The 25,042-nt window shown below is 33.7% G+C and overlaps 3 protein-coding genes across 5 annotated transcripts; 1 reads left to right on the forward strand and 2 right to left on the reverse strand.

The window, feature by feature from the left end:
* On the reverse strand, nt 1–5,396 carry LOC106672625 (serine/arginine-rich splicing factor 7-like). 3 transcript variants are annotated; one of them, XR_001341287.2, is made up of 7 exons: nt 5,288–5,396; nt 5,064–5,118; nt 2,396–2,549; nt 2,164–2,331; nt 1,493–1,954; nt 479–625; nt 1–165 (listed from the first exon to the last, which is right to left on the reverse strand). XR_001341287.2 is itself a non-coding variant. In XM_014404188.2 (6 exons), exons 2-5 carry the CDS (start codon nt 5,116–5,118, stop codon nt 466–468), a joined length of 537 nt encoding a protein of 178 aa, XP_014259674.1. In that variant the 5' UTR covers nt 5,288–5,396; the 3' UTR covers nt 1–165; nt 456–465. The 3 variants fall into 3 exon arrangements, 2 of the variants coding, with proteins under 2 accessions (XP_014259674.1, XP_014259673.1); XM_014404188.2 differs by lacking the exon at nt 1,493–1,954 and having other exon boundaries at nt 456–625; XM_014404187.2 differs by lacking the exon at nt 1,493–1,954 and having other exon boundaries at nt 5,288–5,395.
* Nucleotides 5,397–6,927: 1,531 nt separating this feature from the next.
* LOC106672623 (ribonucleoside-diphosphate reductase large subunit) lies at nt 6,928–18,331 on the forward strand. The gene is made up of 13 exons (XM_014404186.2): nt 6,928–7,211; nt 7,289–7,377; nt 9,660–9,837; nt 9,918–10,078; nt 10,278–10,480; nt 10,583–10,808; nt 10,904–11,347; nt 11,548–11,697; nt 11,763–11,984; nt 13,420–13,632; nt 13,729–13,824; nt 15,924–16,112; nt 16,172–18,331. Exons 1-13 carry the CDS (start codon nt 7,142–7,144, stop codon nt 16,367–16,369), a joined length of 2,439 nt encoding a protein of 812 aa, XP_014259672.1. The 5' UTR covers nt 6,928–7,141; the 3' UTR covers nt 16,370–18,331.
* Nucleotides 18,332–19,230: 899 nt separating this feature from the next.
* LOC106672626 (pyridoxine-5'-phosphate oxidase-like) lies at nt 19,231–24,780 on the reverse strand. Its single transcript, XM_014404189.2, has 5 exons — nt 24,672–24,780; nt 20,157–20,313; nt 19,999–20,098; nt 19,715–19,932; nt 19,231–19,645 (listed from the first exon to the last, which is right to left on the reverse strand). The coding sequence occupies exons 1-5, from the start codon at nt 24,694–24,696 to the stop codon at nt 19,486–19,488; spliced, it is 660 nt and encodes a 219-aa protein (XP_014259675.1). The 5' UTR covers nt 24,697–24,780; the 3' UTR covers nt 19,231–19,485.
* Nucleotides 24,781–25,042: the final 262 nt, after the last annotated feature.

A 25,042-nucleotide genomic window follows, 5' to 3' on the forward strand; every position in this document is an offset into this window, starting at 1 on the left:
TCTATTGTCAAAAAATTGTGCTATTATATAATTAAAATAAAGAGGAAAAGAGAACTTAATAACAGAACTCAATTGCTTGTCATTATTTATAAAATAATAATGAATAAATTATGACAATTTTGTCTTTTTGCTTCTTAGTTGGTTCCATTCTTCTCTCTAGAGTCTCTGAAAAGGAGAAAAATTAATAATTTATACACACGAAATAAAGTAAATATTAAGTTAGTTTTACTACTAAGGTATATTGCAACTACTTACCTATTTATATTTAAAGTTAGCTAACTTATTAAAGTCACATGACAATTAAATTGTAATAATTAACAGAAATTCAATTTATATTATGTGGGTACAACTTTGCAAATAAAAAGACATAAGTTTACTGAAATTATAATAGAAGCTATGTGTTATCTATGTCTATATAAAAAATAAATTTGCAATATAGCTCGCAGAATACATACAGTTATTAATTTAATATATTGACCTGCTCCGGGAGCGTGAGAGAGAACGACTCCTGCTTCTATTCCTTGAGCGGGAGCGGGAATGATCTCGTTCGGTGCCTCCACCACGGCTATGCGACCTTGATCTCCTATCCCTAGATCTTGAGCGTGATCTGCTTCGCGAGTAGGTTCTACAACAGGAAGTTGAGAATGAATCAACTGCTGGTGGAACTTAACAAAATAAAAATACCTCTCATCCATTTACACAAATATATACTTTTAAATAGTCATCCACAGTTAGGATTACATTTAGTCAAGTTTATGTTTATGTAATAAAGTTAAAACAAAAAGTATTTACTACTTGGATTTGGGGCGAGTGGGATCAGTCAAGAAATTCATTAACCAAATATTTGACTGAATACCAACTTTTAAAACTGGAGGTAGTTTCGCAAAAAAAAAAAAAAAAAAGAAAAGAAAAGAAAACAACCTCAGGGTTTTATTGAATACAAAAATAGGAAAGGAAAGAGCATTAATTAAAATGAACACATAATTTAAAGGCTAAAGTGATGTAAAAATTATTTTGTAAAATGTTTTCTTAATTTATATACAGTTCTTCATTGGTAAAACGTAAAAATAAGTTATCTTTCATTCATAGTTGTCGTTATTGTTAAAAATTATTTAATATAAAGTTCAATATTTTTATTTTAAACAATCCATCCCTAAACATAAGATTGAAAATCTAAACCTACATGAAATCTTTCACGCAGTGACTGGAAAATTAATTGGAAACTGCTATATTATATTTAATCACTTCATAAAAGGAGGTTTTGATGTTTTAACAGATTGTCATAAATTAGTTTACATGCAAATACTCACCATCTATATCAAGAAAAATACAATAGGTTAGTAAACAAATTTATTTCTGGGAAAATTTTCAACTTTTTTGTTTTCAAAAAAATTGAAAATTTGTTATATAAATTTTTAATAGACATATTATATATATGACATAAAAATATGAGACACACAGTATGTCACATATGCATATTGACAAAACTCACTTATTTATGACAAGTCGTGTGATACTGAGAGAGAACTCGTGTGTCTTAAATTCGTCGCGAGAATGTAGAAGAGAAGAAGGTAGATTTATGAAGAGCTCTGAAGGTGTGAAGCATTTTTAACAGTCACCTTCTCAACGGAGTCTTGCTCTTTTCTTTCATCGAAATCTCTCACTTCACTCTTCCAGGCCAGAGCCATTTCCATTTTGTTTGTTTTAAATTTAAAAGACTGTAAAATTTTAGCATTTGGAAAGGCTGAGGAGTGGAATGCCGCCAAATGGGATGAAGTAGAAGTTGGCTGAAGGCAGGGTTCGTTTTCATGTTTTTTTCTTTCGAGTTATGGGCCGACAAACTGGGAGAGAAGCGTGATCAAACCACACACTGGGGAAGAGAAGGAGGAAGAAACCAATCAATTTCTACGCTGAGGACTTATGCAAACACACGAGAGATGCTCAGCCGCTATTCCTATAAACCATATTTAATATTTTTAATAAAGTCCGTTTTTTGTGTTTCTACTATTAAGTTAAAAATATTTTTGTTTCTCTTATAAATTGTTTCACTCTATTGATATTTTTAACCTCCACCACGTTTATAAAGTGATGTAATAACAAATAGAAAGCAGTACACAATTAAACGTTACAAGTTTTGTCTAAAAAAGAAGTTTATAACATTACCTGCGCTTGCTTCTTTTATTATACTTTGAACAGTCTCTTGCATAGTGACCACGCTCACCACATTCATAGCATTTATCCTCTGGATGGAAAGGCCTTCCCCTTCTGACACTCCCTCGCCTCTTTGCGCCGTTCGACATTTCAACACGAACGCGCCTTCCACAAACATTTCTGGAGAGACATAGCAATTGTTAAAAACAAATATTTCAATTTTTTTTCAAAAATAAATATTTACCTTCCGTCTAACCCTCTAACTGCGTCTTCAGCATCTCGGGCATCATCAAACTCGACAAAGGCAAATCCGGGTGGATTTCTAGCAATCCAAACACTCCTAATCGGGCCATAATAGGAAAATGCATCCTCCAAGTCTTGTTTATTAGCAGAACTCCCTTTAAAAAATAAACATTTAATTGAAAAAAATAAATAAATAAAAATAAAATTTCAAATAAAAACACTAAAAATGCAATAGTAATGATTTATTCTATTATGTACATATTGTTATGTTTATAACATTATAATTATTATACTAAGTGATGAAGCAAATGAGTCAAAATGAATTTAAAACATTTCTAAATATTATTCCATTACTGTAAAGTCGATTAAATGTTGGATGTTTCTTTTTCATACACAAACCAATTGAGCAAAAGCACAACTAAATGACACTTTTAAAAATAACATCTTCATTGTTTTTTTAAACTATATAAAAATTGAGTAGAGGTCTTGCCTATAAGACATATTCTAGCATTTTATGACGCTGTGTGCAATAATTTAAAAAGCATGTGAAAATGTACTTAAGTGACTTGGTAGTACATGGGGAAACACCACAACAGAAAATTTCACAAAACAATTGGAAATAAAATATAACTTTAGAGTATTTTTTTAACTATCATTTTTTTTTTTTTTTGTCAGATAGATTTTTATTTGTATGAATAAAAACAAAATTATGGCCACCCTACAAGCTGAATATTTCTGTAAATTATTCTTTTACAATTGACTCTTAATAACTCGACCTTATTATCTCAAATTTTTTCAAATTCCTCTAATTTTCCTACACTGTTTGCCCACTTTTTACCTCTATACATTGTGCATTTCAAAATTAAAACCTTATTAGACTTTTTTCAAAGCCCTTGCGACTAGTGCCATTTATTTTCCAGGTGGGCTCTTGAGTCTCTCTCTCTCTCTCTCTCTCTCTCTCTCTCTCTCTCTCTCTCTCTCTCTGTGTGCAACATTTCACACGTATCAGGCAGTTTGTTTTTCTCTGTTTGTTCATTGTGTTAAAAAAAAAAAAAAATCAATCAAACATCATTTTGAGACATTAAGCCTGAAGGGGAAATGCACGATTACTAGGGCGGTAGATGAAGGCATTAACAAAAAGGGTCACATCGCAAAGAATTTGGAATACCGCCAAACACCTTGTTCACAATTTTAAAAAATAGGGATAAAAATATGTCGCAGTAAGTGGACTAGCCAGCTCATTACCCCAAACTTCGATTTTTCAAAAAACTCGATAACTGGAATTTTTAATTAATTTACAATCTTCATGTGACAGATTGACTTATTAAACAGTAGTGTTAAGGGTCTCCCTACCTCAATGGCACACTTTTTAAAAATATGGGTGGGATCAAATCCGGACCAGCATGACAATTTGACATTAATTTTTCTAATTTGTCAACTACCTTATCACAGTTTATTATCACAGATGGATTGCTGTTTTTCATAACAATAGTCAAGTTTTCGTTAGTTAGCGCTGAGCATTCACCAACCACATATACAGTTGAGGAATGATCAACAATTGCATCACATCTTCGTAAGTTTCATTTTTGTAATGCAGTTGATGGAGGATAGCAGTTGATGCCTTATATGAGTTAATAAATTTCCAAAATTGTTTCGCATTTTCGACAACATTAGCTTCAACATGTACATATTTTTATAGTCCATTTTCATTTGTGTCTTACTTTTAGCTCTAAGATTTGAAAATATTTTGTAATCACATTCTAAATTAGTAGACTTATAATTTGTGTGGCCTATTTTTTTGCCTAACATTTATTTCCTGAGTTCCATACCATTTTGTAATTTATAGAAAACACTGAAAATTATTATATTAATCTGTATATGTTTAGTTGTTATAATTAACTGTATTAATTATTTAAATTAATTGTTCTTTTATCTAAGGCCTTGGTCGAGATAAAAAAAAGTTAATGTCATGAGAAGTTCAAGATAGCTCAAGTGTTAAAAGAAGCAGCGTATTGAGCTGAAGGTCGTGGGGTTCAAATCCCGCTCACACTACCTTTTTCATCTCAACCTAGACCTCAGATAAAAAGAATAATTAATTGAAATGGAAAAATTACGTTTTCGATTAAAAATGAAATATATTTATATTTTGAGTACTTTTTTCTCTGAAAATCTAAACCACACTTCAATGGCATGCATGATTAGAATAAATAGTAGTTAAATGACTTAAGAATTTCAACATTTTTTTCTAATAAAATTTAAATCTTGTGCATAAACGTCGTTATAAGCTTTACCTTACGGTTAGTGTAAGGATAATAAATTAACCCTAGATTTAAGAAAGATCGAGTGGGTTAAGGGTTGTTTTGACTTACGACGTTTAAGACTTAAGTTATAATTAGAAAACACGATTAATTTTACACGAGTTATTAAATTATTAATACAAAAAGAAACTCTGAAACTTGCGTTGCAAGTCGAAAAAAGGCGGAATTCAACTTATGCACAGTTTTATGAATATAAAAACACAAATTGTATCTCCTCCATAGAGATTTTATCCGGTCCAAACCTAAACCACGCTTTGAGAGCTTTGTACATACAGATAAATATAAAACTTATAGTTATAAACAAAACTTTGTGAAATATAATTTGAAATATTATTTAGTAAAATCACTCACCTAAATCGCCAATGTAGATTTTACAGTCGGGATTTGAATCTCTGAAACGTGACATCTAGAAATGAATAGAAAGGTTATTTTTTGAAGAGAATCTTTCCGATAGAATTTCAAAACAAATAATATCGAGGCAAGGGTGAAACTACAAACGTCGGCACAATTTTGACAAACAACTACTGAATAGTATCTATTTTTAAATGTGAAAACATTTATTGACTACCACTTACCTCTGAGATGTTCGAGTCGATAAAACGCAAACGTACGCCAGCCCCCTGAATCCCGGTGAAAAACAAAAGGCCGCTGTATGGCGTCTACTCGAGGGCGTCTACAACCTAAATTATTTCAAAGGCGTAAAATCGTATTTCTTCAAATTTCAACTCAAATAAAATAAACTGATTGTTTTTCTCAATTGTAGTTTTTTGAAATTAAACTACTTTTAGATTTAGGCATCCTACCGGCGACATGAACTATTCGATTTATTCATTAAAGTCTATCGCATTTTTTGGAGGGATCCTTTGAATATGGAAAAACCAAACAAGATCATCTTTTCAACCGTTTCCTTTAAACAAAAAGTTCAAAGAACTTTTAAATAAATTTACTTTTCTAAATAACAGTAACAATGAAATTTCTTCACTTTAAATCTTTCTAAACATGCAAAAAAAATAAAGACCTATTTATTTCAAATACTACAAATAAGTACATTCTTTTTTATCCGTGTCGGCAGGGAAGCCTTCCCGCATGAAGAAAAACTGTCGATGGATGGCCCTCGGAGGATCTGACTCGTAGAAGAAGAGTCATCCTCACCCGATTAAGGATAAGCCATGCGGTGTTGACACAATAATTGTATATAGATACAATTGTATATTGTATATAAATACATTGGAACTAATGTATTTAGTAGCGAGAATGACAGGGTTTGTCACTAATTTCCCCGAGAAATGTCAAATATTCTAGAGTAGTATGAATGTAATTTATTAGCGTGAATGACAGGATTCCCCATTTACTCCGAGGTATATCGAGTACTCTTGGGTAGTGTGAATGCAATTTATTAGCGTGAATGGCAGGGTTTATCCCTAGGTTCCCCGAGGAATATCGAATACTCTTGGGTAATGTGAATGCAATTTATTAGCGAGAATGGCAGGGTTTATCCCTTGCTTCCCCGAGGAATACTGAGTACACTTGGATAGTGTGAAGGTAATTTATTAGCGTGCATGGCTGAATATCGAGTACTCTTGGGGTAGTGTGGAGGTGAACAAAGACTGATGTGTGAATGTAATTTTTTACCGTAATCGCAGGTTTTATCCCTAATTTCCCCGAGGAATATCGAGTATTCTAAAGTAGTGTGAATATAACATGAATGGGAAAGTTTATACCAATTAATTGTGTGAATTTAATCTATTAGCATGAATGGAGAGGCTATCCCCAAATAGTCCGAGGAATATCGAGTACCCTGGGTTGAGTGAATGCTAACAGACGTCCATATTTTTGTGTTTCTGTGTGATTTTGTTTGTCATTTGTGCTATTTTACACACAATTGACGAGTTCCTGAAAAACAGAGTGGCTAGCAGGAGGATAAATTAAAGAGAGAAAGTTGGTTACCGTTATAAAAACATCATAGTTTGTGAAGGCAAAAGGGTTTATGGTATTTTATTGTTAACACTGTTTGAAATTGTATTTCTTTTTTTAACGGTCACTCCTTATCACCGTTACAATTTCTATAAACAAACCGTTAAAGAAATTTGAATTTTAAGTACAAAAAAATTTTCGACGAAATTATTTCAATATATTTTTTTTTAATATATAAATGTTATTAGGGAAATTATTTAAATATATTTCTTTGGCGCAATAAAGTTGTTTCCCGCGCCCCAAGATGATAATGAGTGTTAGGCGAATCGTGTGAACGTCCCCTCGTTTCTTGCAGATTCACGTTACTTTTATCTTTACAAATTTCGTTTTTTTCCTTTTAACCACTTGTTCAGTCATAGTTAATTAATTACTTTTGTACGATTTAGCAAAACTATCGTTGCAAATACAGTTTTCCCTATTTAATATCAGAAAGTACTAAGTAGTAATACTTCAAGATGGGCATGGACGATTTTTCAAAAAGGAAGACAGAGGACATCAAAAGCCGTCTCTATGTCGTTAAAAGAAGTAATTTTAAAATATATGTACATTTATTGTTTATTTATTTGAATTGTTCATAACCTATGTACGTTGTTTTTCTCCAGAGGGATTCAAAGAACCGGTCCATTTCGATAAAATCACATCTAGAATTCAAAAACTGTGCTATGGCTTGAATACGGAGTACGTCGATTCGGTAATGACATTATTTTATTGTTTAAACATGTAAATTTATATGTTAACGAACTGGTTTACGAATTCAAGCGGAAGGTCTTATCACTACTACAGATCAGATGCAATAACAAACAAAGAATACAAATCAGGCACAACTTAAGCTGGGTTTCCATTGTGCGAAAAAATCACTCGCAACTAAACATGAGAATAATTCGCGAAATGCCGTCTTGGGTTAGCCATTTCCACGAGGTGGAACATTTCATAACAGGCAAAACGAGATGAGCTGTCAGTATGTGTGAGACAAGCGTGGCCTTTATAACTACACCAACTGTTGCATCAGCGTTTGCATACTTTTTGTCTTCGACTCATTTTATGCTCATTTCCTTCCAGGCATCCTCTCTCTTGTTCTTGTTATGTTGAACTTTATCTTTAACATCCCACAGTAGGATACATTCGGAGAAGTCAAATACAGTCCTGTAAAAATTAGAAACAAGTGTGATAACACAGATGAACACAAACAATACGAAACACTTCTAATCGCTCTAAAAAGCCAACAGCTAGTCAGCTCATCTCAAAACATCCTCGTGCCAAAAGTTTCACTTTCCAGCCAGGTATCCACAACATGAGACAAGTTTCGGGTAATCATTCCAAAATCGTTCCAGGGAAATTCCAAAACATGGGACATTTTCGTGCCCTGGAAACTCGGCTTTAAGTTTAGAAGAGAGCTTATTTACAAAAAGAACTTACCCCAAATTAGGGGGGTAAGTTATCTTTCTTGGTAAGTTATCTTGCTGCTCCCTAGATTCTTGAAAGACATCTCTATTCGACTAGTTTTGGCCCTCGACTGCCTCCTTTGTGGCTTGACCGTGTGTTTCACCACTCTTCATCTTTCTGACTATGTTTTTGCTTTTCCGATCTTCCCAGTACCCTAACAAGTGTGAGGGAAGGAAAAAGAAAATCCATTGGGCCTGACAGTTACTGTTCTTCTTGCAAGGGTTTTCAAGCTCCCAATGCAATTGCACAATCCTAGGCGCTTTGTTGATGCCCTTCTGGTGTAGGGTGTACAAAGCCCAAGTTGACGAGATAACAATTTTATGCGAACCTGTTGACCCTGTGATGTGTGACAATTTTACATTAACCTGCACCGTTCCCAAATGACCTGAATTCTGACAGACCCACTACTGTTTTTTTCTTTCTAATATCTATTTTTCAGTTTTGTGTGTAATTTACTTTTTATCATTCTGGGTATTTAGAGGTTCTGATGAAGAATTCAAGATTAATATATTAAAATACTTTTATTAAAATGAAAATACGTTTTCAAAATAATTTTTCCTTTTACCAAGTACATATAAGTTCAGCGCTATTATTCGTATCAGTCTTTTGACCATTAAAATTATATCTTGGACTTGTAATAGTACATATAAGAATATCTTAGTCTGCAAAAGCAGTGGCAGGTACAAATATCACCAAAACCAGCTTCTTCCTCTGAGTTCATTCAGAAAAGTTTGGACCGTCCCTCGTAAAAGTCTTGCTGGTTCTCCTGAAGGTTGCTCCATTTCTTTGCAAATATCAAAAGAATAGATATATACATTGAAAATTTAGAAAACTAAAATAGACCTACAAAAAAAGTGTTACCTTATTCCATCACAGGTCTGAGAGACCCATGAAAATATAGTGCACATTCAATCTGGGTCTGAGAGGCGCGATTACTGTTTACAAAATAAGTACCTACCTGATACGGTTGATACTTGGTGTCTTCAAACTTTAGCTATGGAAGCTGTACTAATTTCTTTGAATTTACATGGGTGTCATATCTGGTTTTACCCCTTGGGTTAGTTAACATATGACAATGAAATTACTAAAATCTCAGAGACCCAGAAATTTTTATTTATTTATTGAAGCTCTTTGTGTGTCACATTTCTACACCCTCAAGTTTTTGGGAAACATTATTTCCAGCCCTTCTGAACTGTCAAGTTGTAGTTGTACATTCCCATAAAAAGTATGTACATATATTTTTATTTCCTTATATAACAACTATTCCTAACTTAATTTACCTTACCTATTCTAATTTATGTTAAGATGGGGACCGGCTTACACTATATTTTAAAAATTAGCACTGGAAATATTTTTCATTATTACTATAAATTGTTACAACTGATCACATAATGTATATAAAGAAAAATAGAAAATAAAATATCTAGAGCAAATGGCTATGGTACCGCACTATGGCCAAAAAAGAAAGAAAAGAAAAAAACAACTTTTATATATGTATTTTAACAATATGATTTTATTTTCAATTTCTAGGTAGAGATTACCATGAAGGTTATTTCTGGATTATACTCAGGAGTTTCTACCGTTGAATTAGACAACTTGGCAGCGGAGACCGCTGCAACGATGACGACCAAACATCCCGATTATGCGATTTTGGCTGCTCGAATTGCTGTTTCTAATTTGCACAAACAGACTAAAAAAAGTTTTAGTGGTACATCACTGTTTGTTTATTTTTTGTTTTTTAAGTACTAATATGAATTGTCTTATCGAGGATATCACACATTTTTCCAGAAACCGTCCATGATTTGTATACAGCCACTAGGGAATTCACAGGAGAACCGATGGCATTAATTTCAGACACACACCATAAAATCATCATGGAAAATGCAGACAAATTAAATTCAGCTATTATTTATGACAGAGACTTCAACTATAATTATTTTGGGTTTAAGGTGTGCCATCTTAACTTTCTTTTTGTAAAGATTTAAAAGAGATTATTACAAATAATATTTCAATTTTATAATATTATTTCAAGATAAAAACTATACTATTTGGCTTTATGATCAATTACCTCAGTATTTTCCTACACAATCATAATCATCAATAATCTTGGTTCTTTCTTTTAATGTGTACACTTTGTCCCTAATTTAGACGCTTGAAAGGTCATACCTTCTTCGCATCAGAAACAAAATTGTCGAGAGACCTCAGCATATGTTGATGAGAGTCGCGATTGGAATTCATGGAGAAGACATTGACGCTGCAATTGAAACTTACAATCTACTTTCTGAAGGATATTTCACACATGCCTCCCCCACACTTTTTAACGCTGCAACACCAAAACCTCAGCTGTCGAGGTATGAAACGAAAAAAATTAAGTTTTATCACTTTGAAACCTACTCCTTTGATTTATTTGATTGTTTAATTTTTATTTATTTATTGTACTCACTTGGTTGCAGTTGCTTTTTACTTGCATTAAAAGATGATAGCATCGAAGGTATCTTTGATACATTAAAACAGTCTGCGTTGATTTCAAAAACTGCTGGTGGTATTGGAATTCACGTACATTGTATTCGGGCAAAAGGCAGTTTAATTGCTGGAACAAATGGCATCTCTAACGGACTTGTGCCAATGTTAAGAGTTTTTAATAATACTGCTCGATATGTGGATCAGGGTGGCAATAAGGTAAAGTGAAAAAAAAAAAAAGACTTCTGTAAATATTGTATAATTTTTGTTATAAATATAAATATAACAATTTATTTCACGTATTATTTTTTTAGAGACCAGGTGCTTTTGCAATTTACCTCGAGCCTTGGCATGCTGATATTTTTGAGTTTCTCGATTTGAAAAAAAATACTGGAAAGGAAGAGGTACGGGCCCGTGATCTTTTTTATGCACTTTGGATTCCTGATTTGTTCATGGAAAGGGTTGAATCTAATAAGAAATGGAGTCTTATGTGCCCGCATAAATGTCCTGGTCTTCATGACGTCTGGGGTAAAAACTTTGAGGATCTGTATGTAAAATATGAAAACGAAGGTCGTTATATACGACAAATTGACGCAAGAAACTTGTGGAATGCTATAATTGAGTCTCAGGTGGAAACCGGTGTTCCTTACATGCTGTACAAAGATGCGTGCAACAGAAAATCCAACCAACAGAATTTGGGCACCATTAAATGTAGCAATCTTTGTACAGAAATAGTAGAATATACATCTGCAGATGAGGTAATATACAAATTTGTCAATACCAATTGAAATAATGTAATAACAATGTAATTGTAAATGTTGTTGTGTTAGGTCAGTTGCAATATATAACTTTTAATTTCTAACATAAAGATTATTGCTACATATACATAATTACTATACATAAAGAAACTTACAAGTCTGGATTGATATTAATTTACATGACTATCTTGGTTTTGTAGATAGCAGTATGTAATTTGGCTTCGATTGCTTTAAACAAATATGTCAAACAAGATCGTACTTACGATTTCAAAAAGTTAAAAGAAGTAGCCAAAATTGTAACAAAGAATCTCAACAAAATCATCGATGTAAATTATTATCCTGTCGTCGAGGTAAGTTTGGTGTTTTTCTCTTTATATCAGGAATGTTCAATGTGCTGGCTTTAAATTTTTATCAGGCTAGGAGGTCGAACATGAGGCATCGTCCTATTGGAATTGGTGTTCAAGGTTTAGCCGATACTTTCATATTGATGAGGTACCCGTTCGAGAGCATTCAGGCCCAAACATTGAACAAACAGATATTCGAGACAATTTATTATGGCGCGCTTGAAGCAAGTTGTGATCTTGCTGAGAAACTTGGACCGTACGAGACATATGATGGTTCACCTGTTAGCAAAGGAGTAAGTTTCAAATTGTCAAAATAGTACAAAATATGTTTTATCATGTGGAATGCAGGAGCCTGAAACACTATCGACCTTCTGGGGTGGCAAATTTTTTATTTATTTTATAAATGACCTTAATAATAATTATAAAACCGAGGTAAATTTTTTATTTAATTTTTTTAAAAGCACTATCTCTCTCTAAATTAGCTTTCCGGATCTTATATGAGATAACATCCAAGTTATACAACACACAAAGCGCCTAGTTTCCAATTTTTGTAAAACTCGTTTTGTTTATTAATTGCTATTGTAATGCTCATTGTAATTACTAATCGTTATTTTGCTTATATAATTTTCTTTTATAATGCATCTCTTTCGGCAATTTCTTGATTCTTTTTATTTCAATTACTGGAAGTATTTCAAATTTGTTTGGGTTTGAATAAACTTATTATGCTTATAATTTAAAAAGTAGTAAAACAGTTGGAAAAGCATTATAAGTTTATTTGAACCTAAACAAATCTTTGACAATTTGTTAATTTTTGAATTATTATTATTTTTTTAAAAATAAAAATTGTTTTCATTTCATAAATACAAACTATTTACAAACTAATAATTACTATTTACGAACTAATTAATACAAATTATTTACATACTTATTAATACAAATTATTTACAAACTTATTAATACACATTATTTACAAATTATTTACATAAAAAATGATTTAATAATTAAAAACCAAGTACATTAAACAAATATTTACAAAAATATTCACATATGGAATTTTTTGAAGCTGTGAGGGCAGTCGATTTTTCTATCCCCAGTGCTACCACCTGGGCAGAAGAAGCATGCCTACTTTTGTATTATACCCTTCAGCTCTTTTACTACAATACTCTAGCTTTTAACAAACTATCCATCAATTCTGTATTTATACATAAAGAGAAAATAATCAGATTTTACCTTTTTTTTATGAAAGTATTTCACCTCTGGGCTTATATGAACCTAGGGGGGGTGCCGGTGTTTTTAAAAAAAGCCCATTTGTTGGGTTTGAATTCAGCGGCCTTGCATTTGAACCTGGGCCTTTTCTTTATAGTGATATGTGTCGTGTCAACGTCTCAACCGTTGTAGCACTGACACCCGTAAAAATTTTACCTTTAAAAAGCAAAAAAAAAAAAAAAAAATTGAGAGAAAAAATAAAGCCAATTTTCTCAGTTGACAAATGGACTATCCAGGAACAAATCACAATTCTGAAATCTGGTTTCACACAAAATCTACAAACTGCTTTAAAGTGGGAATCCATAAAGTTGTAGGGAAAAAAATGCATACAATAAATGTCAGTATAAAAGACAAGGTCATGACAACAATTTCATGAGACACATCAGTAAACCTTATGACTTATCAGGCTTTCTACCAAAAGGATGAGTCCATGTCACCAATTTATGAAACTTTACCTTTCAGATTTTGCAATACGATATGTGGGGAGTGACTCCATCTGATCTATGGGACTGGAATGCTCTCAAAGAGAAAATAGCAAAGCATGGTGTTAGGAATTCCCTTTTGATCGCTCCAATGCCTACAGCATCTACAGCTCAGATTCTCGGCAATAATGAATCTTTTGAACCGTACACCACTAACATTTACACAAGAAGAGTGCTATCTGGAGAATTTCAGGTATGTCTATAATTAAGAATGTTACAACTAATGAAAATTATTATTAAAAATTTAATGATTTATATTGGCTGGAATTAATGTATTGTGGTTTTTAAGGTTGTAAATCAACACTTATTGAAAGACTTGGTCAATCTACAGTTATGGAATGAGGAGATGAAAAATAGTTTAATTGAGAATGGTGGTTCGATCCAGGTTAGCAATTTATTTTGTGCATTAAATAATAAGTAAATTAACTATAACTATAAATTATAATTAAATAATTATAATTAACTATAAACTTAAAAAACTCCAAAGTCAGAAAATATCTACAAACACTCCTTAATTAACTTTAATTGTTTATCTTCTTTTATTTATTACTAAATAATTTTTATTGAAAATTACATCAAGATTTTGTGATGATGTAATTCATGATGTTAGTGTTTCACCCTAACCATCCTCTTAGGTTCAAGAAAATAGAAGAATTTCTCCCAAAAAAGCGTTAGAGCAAAATAATGTGTTTATCGTGAAACCCGAATTCCAAATTCCAATGGTATTCTTTTGTTTGGTAATTTTTTTGTACAAATTGGTTTTACATTTTTTTAACAATCGTATGGCCAGATGTAGGTTCAGTTTCATAGCTTCTTATATAATAAAAGTGGGAAGTTTATGGGCCGACAAACAGCTGAGGTCATCGCCGGCCCTCTGCGTGTTTTCCATCTTTTTCTTTTCTTTCGCGCATATTTTGTTTTAAACTGCAGCCATTTGAGTGACTCAATCTGGTTACCGACTCTCTGATTTCAAATATATACTACGTTGATATCATAGCTTCTTAGAATAGCAATGGTATCACCATACTCTCAACTATACAGTACAGTACAGTATACTTTGACTTTATTTTACATATTTCAATTAATTTTTCTTTTTATGTAAGGTATTGGTTGAAATGAAAAAGTTAGTGTCATGAGCAGGATTCGTACCCACCCGAAGATCGTGGGTTCGAATCCCATTCGTGACACTGACTTTTCATCTTAACCAATATCTTACATAAAAAGATTAATTAATTGAAATACGTATTTGATCAATTAGACAATTAAAAATAAAAAATAAATTTTTATTTTTACAGTTCAGTATCACCCAGTTTTGATGGTTTAACACAAATCATCAGTACAGTGGAATCATGTTAATCCAAAATTTACTTAATTTAAAACTATATATAAAAAATAAATAAATTGTATGTTTTTCCCCTTGAGATCTAACCTGCTTGGTCATTCTCAAACAATTTGGAATGCCTTCCAGGGGCACATTTTGGCACTTGTAATTTTCAGTGGAGTGTTTTGAACAAGATTGTTCGTAAAAACTGAAGATGCAAGAAGCCAAAATGCGTCTGACATACCAAAACCACGAAGATGAAAAGACTAAAATTAACAATAACAGTCAAACTATACTTTCACCATTGTCCAGCTGTCTGTTTCAACACTTCAACTTATGCATCTGTACACTTATTTCTTAATAAACCAGATCTATTTTACTGCTTGATTCTTCTGCATTATTGCTGTTATTCTGCTAATCCACAGATTTCAGGCTGATTTAGTTCAGTCTAGTCCACTGTATTTTATATCCTTGAAAAGGTCACTAGGGTTAAGTTCTAACTCTAAGTTCTAACTCAGTTGGCATGATACGACTAAAACAAAAATTTCTTAAGAGGACCTTCAAAATAAAAGTTATTACTGCGTTATAGTCCTTTATTACTTACTTAAACCAGGACACTCAGCACTCTTCCTAACCCCCAAGTGAAATTCAGAGTGTGACATCATGCTTTACTCTCTTCTCTTTTATACTCAATTTTATAGAAGCAGTGTGCTGTTTAAGTTATTATTTTTAGCACCAGTGAGAGTGGGAAATTTAGAAAACAACACAATTGATTATCATTTTAAGCAACACACTGCTTCTGTGAACTAAAGTCTAAAAGGGTGAGCATGATGGCAGGCTCTTACCCTCACTGGGGTAATCAAGACCATCCTGAAAGGGTTAACGACTCTCTTTTCATTGATCACCTCCAATTTTGGTGCCCCATAACTCTCACAAGTAGCTAAAGGCAATATTCTGCCATTCGGGCTCACCAGAATAAGGATAGTAGTTCCTTTAAGTTATTATTCATCCCTTATACTCTATGGTGTTAATAATCCATTATTTATTATTAAAGTTGTAAGGCTTGATAGGATTGTGATAAGTAGATGGAATGAAATATGAATTTTATTTATATAAACACTTTAAAATCAATAACATTTTTAATAATCGAATGAAATGTTTAGAACTTCAAAGAGGTACCATCTGAATTGAAAGCGATTTACAAAACAGTATGGGAGATCCCACAGAAAACTATTTTACAAATGGCAGCAGACAGAGGAGCGTTCATTGACCAATCGCAGTCTTTGAACATTCATATTGCTGAGCCAAATTACGGAAAGTTGACATCGATGCATTTCCATGCATGGAAGCTGGTAAGTGTGAACGTTGTTAAATAATCAAATTTAAATATGATCGTTATTCTCTCGATTAGGGATTAAAAACTGGAATGTATTATCTGAGAACGAAGCCTGCTGCCAAAGCGATACAGTTTACTGTTGACAAGACAAAATTAAAGGTCAACTCGCAGCCTGCTGCCACTGAGAAAACGGATGACGAAATTGCATATAACATGGCGGCAATGGTGTGTTCATTGGATAACAAGGATGAATGCCTTATGTGTGGATCTTAAAAGATACGAGTTTAAATTGAAAACTTTTTAATTTTTCGTAATTATCAATAAAATTGTAAGTATTTTAAGTATAACAAAAAATAAAATTGCACATTACAATTATTCGTACCCTTGAACATAATAATGATTTATTGTTTTTTTAATAATTCAATTTCCATTATTCACTGTTAATATTTTATTTGTACAACCATCTGTGAGCTAATGTTAATAATAAATAAAAGTTTTTACATTTTTTTAAATGTGTTTTAATGAGATATTAAAACCATATAACTTAGGAAGTAGAATCTATTCCCAACCTTTGTGCCTAGGGGATTTTATTCAAGATAGCCGTATGACACCTTTAAGCCATCTTATGTGAAGTGAATATGTATTAAATAATCAAACAAAGAAACAACATGTTTATTAAACTTCACAGGACTCGTGAGAGTTATCTTGCACTAGTGTTTCTTTTTTTGCATTTTAAGAGCTACTTTTAAGAGACACTCATGATGCTAAGGTTGAATGTAATGTGTAAGAGACACTTGGTAGAAATGGACAGCTCCCACACCCTTCCTTTCTCATCATCTTTTTTATTACAAAAAAAGTGAAAATAAAGGCTGAAGTAACCCCCCCCCTATAGCATTGAAAAATATCACGAGCCCTGGAGAGAGAGATTAAAGAAAGAAAGGCCATGGAAAAGAAGGCAGCCAAGTGAGGCCGAAATTAGTCATATATAAATGAGGGTTGGTTTTGTACGAGAAAATGTTAACTGAAAAATAAGAAAAGAGTTGACAGAGAGGGATGTGAAATATTAAGGGCTAAACAACTGTGGACACATCATACAAATCGAATCCAACAGGTCCGAGGAGAAGGACTAGGAAAAGGTGTTACCGGATTTTCCTCATGTGCAGCTGTGGCCCCTTCCTGGATTTATGACTGCCACAAAGAGTACGATTTTCCCACAGTCCGAGGCGAATAGACCAGTAGGTCCACCCGAGACAATGGAAGGAGAGATGTTGGCAGTGCACCAGGTTCCTCTTTATGTGTAGCCAAAGCCATCCAGGAGTGAGGAATCAGAATGAATATTTGAAAACAATCAGGATGTCTTTCCTACTGTCAGGGAGTGGAAAAAAGCTCTCTGGAAAAACCGTCAGATGGATTCCGAGAATGAGCAACCAGAAAATAAGCTCTTTAGGACAGCTATCAGCTCTAATGGTTTTTATTTAAGCCCTGTTACAGTTTTGAGTAAAAGGTGAGAGGCCACCAAACACAGGCACATGGCCGGTGGCCCGACCGCCGCCACTAAAAGGGAAGACCCTGGGGGCTTCCCTAGTCATTTCGTGTACTTTTAATATATTTTGGGATGTGGAAAAAAACCATTTACAGTGTCGCCTATGGAAAAGTTCACATCCCTTGGGGATCTGGGGCATTTTGCCCCGTGTCCTCCTCCAGGTGAGTGCCACCGAACCCCTAGTGACAAGCCCCTGTACAGTGACGACTCCCATCCCCTCGGGTTAATGCAAATTAATTGATGAATTTAAAATGTTTTTGTTTGGTTTGTTTTTACATTTCTTTGTAGAGTTTTTGTTTTTCAAGAACTGTATGATTTTTGAAATGGAGTCAGCATGGTCTTCAAGAGCAATTTTAATGTCTGTAGATATACCAGTTTGGTCCTTTGTGCTGATAATAAGAAGCTACATTCGCAGATAATGTGATTGATTGTTAATCTTACTTTGCATTTTTGGCACACAGAGGAGGCCTATTACACATTAATGTCCATGGGTCAGTCTGGTGTGGCCAATGCAAAGTCAAGTGAGTGCTGTTTCTTCTTTTTGGTATCCTCGTACGTAGCTTTTCCAAGATTTCATATCTTTTTTTATCTCTGATAATTTATTGCTTATGTCTGACCAGTAATTTTTCCAGAGACCAAATTCTTATTTTTATATGGTTTTTGTAATCTTGCGGCATAGTTTGATTTATTTAATTAATTAGCTGTTAAGAGGATTTGCTAATTTTTTTCAACTGTTTTTTAAACAAGGTGTTAATTTTTGTTGTATAATTTTTTTATATATTTTATTGAACACAAAACGAACCCTCCATGTGGGAGCCAGGAATTTCAGGGTAAGTTGAAATCATTTACTTTTTGTTTTCTTCTCTTCTCTTATACTGGGTAGTTTTATGTATTTATTATTTTTTGTAATTATCCATTTTTGCTTCCTGCCTCTATTTTTGTCATTCTATTTATTAAAAATGTTTTTTTATTTATTTCTAGATTTATGTTCCACTGGTATTTATTTTTTTCACTCTTGCTCCACTGAGCACTGGGGTATACTTTTATAAGCAATTTTAGCTGTAACAATTTTCTAACATTCTAATTAACAACCACACTTTTCTCCCCCTTCTGTTCACGATCTGGCCTCTCTCAAACTTTTGCTAAATTGCAACTCAATCATCTTTCTGGAAAACCATTCGGCCACATTATCTATGTGGCTTTCAATTCGTCCAAAAACCTAAGGTTTAAATTTTATTCACTATTAATTGTTAGTTGTTACAGTCACCATTTTTTAATTTATTTGTAATCTAACTAGAAGTCATATCCCCCCAGTTAATACTCTAAAGGTAAGTTCAAAAAATCCAGTGTAAATATAGGATGTTATACTTACTTAACTTTATGTTAGAGGTAACTTTTATGTTCTTATTCGAATATATTTTATAATTTAGTCAAATCCCTACTAATATACAAAAAATTACATACATAATTTTACAATGACACCTGGTTTTCTTTCAAAAACACGACAGCCCAAATGATCATATAACTTCGTAGTTGAAATATTGGGAAAAAAAATTGCAACAATTTTGGAAGAGATAAAAAGGTCACAAACTATAAAAAAATATATATACTTTCTAAATCATTTACATATTATGTGAAGGGTGTAATCTGTGAAAATCAAAAGAAGCTATGTAAAACGTTCATGCAAAAATAAAAAGCTGAAAGCCAAGTTCAAAGGCATGACTTAAAAATTAATTTAGACATTAATTAAAACAAAAAAAAAATCACACTTGTACATACAATATCACTGTGTAATTTTTCTGTACTTAAAATTAATTAACAAATTATTATAACTTTTTACTTTTTTTTATGGAGCAAGCCTGTACCGCACCCAGGCAGATCCTTCTTTCCTTTCAAAAATAATTCTATCATGAAGTCGATTGCTCTGTCCCTGCCAAAATTCAATTTTGTCCGGGTTGATAAGATATCCTCCCCAATGTTTTGGTTTTTCAACATTATCACCAAATCTGTTCAATTAAACATATACATAAAAAATATTTCAAGAGAGAAAAAAAATACACAACGGAAAAATATACTTTTCTTGTAATTCTGTTGCTTTTTCAACAAGGACTTCACGGGATTCTATAACAGAGCTCTGTTGACTCGCAGCAGCACTGATCTGACTTGAAATCGGCCTCGACTTGAAATACTTAAGCGATTCTTCTTCAGGCAATTTTGAAACTTGCCCTTCGATCCGGATCTGCCTGCTTAAATGTTCCCAATAAAACGCTATAGACACATAAGAGTTTTCTTCCTAAACAAGAATGAAAACAAATAAAATAAACAATTATTAAAATTGTAATGCAACAGAAGTAATAACCATGTCTTGCCCCTTTCGACTTTCGCCATTCGTATAAAATGTAAAACCTTCTTCTCCATAACCCTTTAAAAGGACAAACCGGCAAGACGGTCTACCTAGCCTTGATATAAAATAATAAAATTAACATATGTCCAAGTATAATAATGTATAACACATACTTATTGCATGTTGCAAGACACATAGCATTTGGTTCAAGGATTTTGGAACAATTTTTAGCTTCTTGGAACCAATGATCAAACTGTTTTATTGGGTCGTCGCTAACTAAATGACTTTCTGTAAAAGCTGTGTGGCTTTCGTTGTACTTGTGGCGCAATCCTGGACAAAGAAGAAACTTGAATTAAATTTACATCAACATAGAAGCCCTTATTGAAGTTTGTATAAATCCATTTTTTCATACACTGACGTTTTAATTAGACTCCAAAACATAATATTGGAACTGATGATATAATCTCACCATCACTTTTTTTTTGTTAGAGAAATTAGAGCACTAAAGAGCAATGGTTTTATTTTATATAAAATGCTTCATGGCTTTCTCCATATCATCTCCATACAAACCGTTTAGCCAGACGGCCTTCTTTTTAAAAGCGTTGAGAATTTCATCAATAATAGGATGAAGTTATAAAGAATGAACCAAAGCGAGCTACAAAATTTTAGGGTCCGATGAACAGCTGATGCAGAAGAACTGTTTCAAAGACTTAGTTACAATAAAATTTAGTGAACCAAGGTGACCATTTATACAGAGGGCTCCAAGAATTCAATCGGTGTGGGAGTTACCTTTGTAAGCAAGTTCAGAAGTTATGTTTGCTCTTCCTGCAATAAATAGCAACTTCACTGCAGAGCTCGTTACGCTCAATAAAACTTTGAATATTGTTTGCCCTGTCACACAAAGAATGGTCGTGTGCACGGATTCTCTAGCCGCTCTGCTGGCCATAGAATCAATTCTCCTTAATCCCGTGATTCCAGAAATTCTTCTAGCACGGAGGGAATTTCATTCGAAAAATGTCACTGCCCTATTCATGTGGATTCCGGGTCATTGTGACATTCGTGGCAATGTTCTTGCTGATGCGGCCAAATCGGGGTCACAAAAGGGATCTGGATAAAACAAGTATCTGGAGACTTTCTCACCCATATCAAGAGAAAAATTTGGGCAAAATGGCATAATGAATGGCGTGAAATAACCCTAAACAAGCTAAGAGAAATTAAGGAAGATGTAACCCAATGGTCCACTGCCAATCGAACCTCTTGTAAGGAAGGAACGGTCCTAGCTCGCCTCAGAATAGGTCATTGCAGACTCACGCATGGTAAAAGAACCTCCACTGATATGTCAAGGATGTCAAGAGCAGTAAAACATATTCTTACTGTACTCCATTAGCACCAGAAAGGAGTGTATGTGGTGTTTCGGATAGTTTGGGACAGATTTTGTCAGATGACGAACCAAGAGTAGAAAAACTTTTCAATTTCTTGAGGATGGCTGGTCTGCTCTCTAAAATTTATATAAGGCATGAATGGTGGCTGAGGCCGTCGGTGGGTACGGCAGGCCCGGTGTGGTCTTGTCAGACAGAGGTCAAGAGTGCTGGCAGGTGGTTTCTGTTCATCACCACTCTAAACATATTTCTCTTCAAGGCAGATTATGACCCTTAGTGGTTGTTTGCCTTTATGAATAATTTTTTTTAACTCAAATTTTAACTTAAACAACAGCAGGCTGGGACGTAACTTCTCTTCATCTTCACAAAATTAGTTTACTCCTTCCTCCGTATAAAAAATTCTGTACCTTCTTACACTCAGCCTTTTCCAAAACATGGGACATAGCTGCAGGGCTAGATAACCATTCTCGTTTAACTCAGCCATATAATTACTTATACGACTGATGATATTGCATTCTACTTTCTTAACCCACTAACTACAATCTGTCCAGCCTGTATAGATACTCAGTGCTTAACTGATTTAATGGTTTGAAATGAAAACAGGCTTGTCGACATGGTGTTTATATAGGACACCAAGAAGGAGCAAATATCGACTGCAGTAATTTTCAGCAAATGCCTTTTGCCCAAGAAGTGAATTACATTTTCATTAAGTACCTCAGGGTGATAATAACATAAGGGCCAAACCCCTTCATAAATATCAACATGCCTATCAGAAAGGAAAATCATCCCTATCATCAGAATCAGCACGACATCAATTCACTGAACAACCAAGAAATAGCATTGGGAACCTTGGACATTGAAAGAGCATTTGACAATACTCCTTTTGAAGCAATGGTTACATCACTCAAACATTGAGGAAATGACAAAACCTGCTGCAGATGGATAGATTCAATGCTAAAAAGCAGAAAAGTGCAGGCCTCCATGTTCCACGATAAAAGTAGAAGCAGCAGTGGCAAGAGGATGTCTACAAGGAGGAATACTCTCGCCTCTACTGTGGAATGTGGTAGTAGACGACCCCTCATTTACACCCAAGGCTATGCAGATGACATTGTCACACTAGTCAGGGGCAAATTCGACTCAACATTAAAAGAGCTCATCCAAAGAGGACTAAAGCTGGTGGAACAATGGTGTTCAAAACGAGGACTTAAAGCAAACCCTTCAAAAACCACCTTAATTGCTTTCACCAAGAAAAGAAATATCGAAATACAAGATTTACGTTTCTATAACAAAATGCTGCAACTAAAAAATGAGGTTAAATATATAATCTTTGATAGGAAATTAACCTTGAACCCTCATCTGCAACATACTAAAACAAAAAGTAAAATATCCCTAATGACCAAAAGAAGAACCCTAGGCAAATCTTGGGGATTAAAACCGAAAATGACCTATTGGCTATACACAGCAAGTAATAAGACCCAGAATAACCTATGGATCACTAGTCTCGTGGAACAAAGCTCAACAAAAAGTAGCCAACATTAGGCAGCATACAAAGACTAGCAACCTATGTATCACAGGGGCAATGAGAACAATCTCTACAAATGCATTAGAGACTCTGCTAAACCTAACTCCACTGGAAATATTTATACAAGGAGAGACTAGGAAAAGCTCACTTAGGTTCCAGAAACTATTAAATTGGATAGGAACTAAACAATTCAGGCATCAACAAAATCAGACACCCATTATTAGAAATGGGGGCTGACTATATGATCCTGAAAACATTCTTTATAACTTCCTACAAAGTCTCAACGAACTATAAAGGAGAAGAAGAACACAGGAGAGCATAAGATACAACGATATGGTATACAGATAGTTCCAAAACAAACAAAGGAACCGGATCGGGCGTTTACTGTACAAGCCCAAAACATGAGCAAACAAACTCATTAGGGAAGTACACTTCGCTCTTTCAAGCAGAAATACATGCCATCAATGCTTGTGCCCTGGAAAATCTTAAAAGAGGTTACACTGGCAAAAAAATCCTCAAAAGATGTGATAGCCAAACAGCCATTAAAGCATTGGCATGTAAAAGAATCACATCAAAATTAGTCAGTGAACGCATCCAAAATCTCTAAAACCTGGGGAACACAACAACCTGATATCTTGGGTGCCAGGGCACAGAGGAATTTTGGATAATGAGAAAGCAGATAGTCTGGTCAGAGGAGGATCTGCAAGATATAGGCCTCGAACCAATACTTGGAATAACAAATACAAATGTATAATCCTCCATCGCAGAATGGATTCAAACAAAACAAAAGAAGTGGATAAACTCTAGCGGCACTTAAATAGTAAACTTATGATGAAACAACCCTCACCAAAGCTGGCAAAATCATTGCTGCAATTGGAGAGGGCCAAACTCAGAGGAGTGATGGGACTACTAACTGGTCACTGGCATCTGAGAAAACATCTACACAACATTGGTATATACAACGATGATCCCATTTGCAGATTATGTAATGAGGAGGAGCAATGTGAAGCAACAGCTCAATGGAAATTTAACTTAACATATGAAAAAACTTAGGGGATCAAATTGCAGCAGCGACAGTGAATGATCTGATACTTCTAAGGAGTATGATTGAGTCTATTGCATTAAACTAAGGAACTAGGAAGGTACAATAAGCCAAAAGGCTGCAGTGCCTGGAGAGCGCAAACCCCGCTTCCTAGTATCCTTTTTACCATAACATACAAAAGGGCCAGGATGACAAGACCCCAGTGTCTTTTGCCACTACTCTGTCAAAAATCCAGATTATCAGACGACAATAAACTTTTTCTGTGCAATGATGACAGATCGATACTCTTATATGCATATGACATGGAGGTCAAACATCTCAGAATGAGCAAAATAAGTTTCTGACACTTGTGACAGAATCTTTTCAAAGTACATTGGAAACATACAGAGCGACAAACAAGGTGATGAAATGCCCCTAACGTGAGTACTACAAGCAATCTGCTGCCAGATCGGAATCTAAAGCATAATCATTACTCCTTTATTAACATATCAACCATAATTTCTTGCAGAAGACATAAAGCATATTCGGATAGTACAAACACAGTTTTTCTTCTCCCTACTAGCTTTAAGTAAAGAAAATACAGAACAATTAACTAGTCCATTTTTGTCGTTTTTCTCAGGAGGCAATTGTTATGCAACAAATGTAATTGTACCTAATAAATTGTCGATTAAATAATCAACATGTAAATAAAGCATTTATTAGCAATATTATCAAACATCGACCGGCTATTTAATGATATGCTTACCTCCAATGTTTTGATAATTGCTCATGTTAAATAACGTTAAGTATGAACATAAGTCAATTTCAACTGATATCTTATCACTTGAAGACAAAGTGACAAACGTATATGTATATGAAGTTAAGATTTTTCAATGAAGGTCGCAGTTTAGCATGCTTTTGCTGCCAGGCGCAAAACAGATTAATTCAAAAATAAAATATTAACGTCCAATTTACACAGTTATTAATATTTATTATTAATACAATAATTATTAATTATATTAATTATATATAAAGGATAAAGAGTCATAATATCCTGTAACATACAAAATATATGTATATTATGCAATTTTTTATAGTTGTAATATAACATTTTACAACAAAAGTTTATTAAAAAGA

Source organism: Cimex lectularius, unplaced genomic scaffold (assembly GCF_000648675.2).
Source record: "Cimex lectularius strain Harlan isolate CLEC.00 unplaced genomic scaffold, Clec_2.1 scaffold152, whole genome shotgun sequence".
Classification (NCBI taxonomy): domain Eukaryota; kingdom Metazoa; phylum Arthropoda; class Insecta; order Hemiptera; family Cimicidae; genus Cimex; species Cimex lectularius.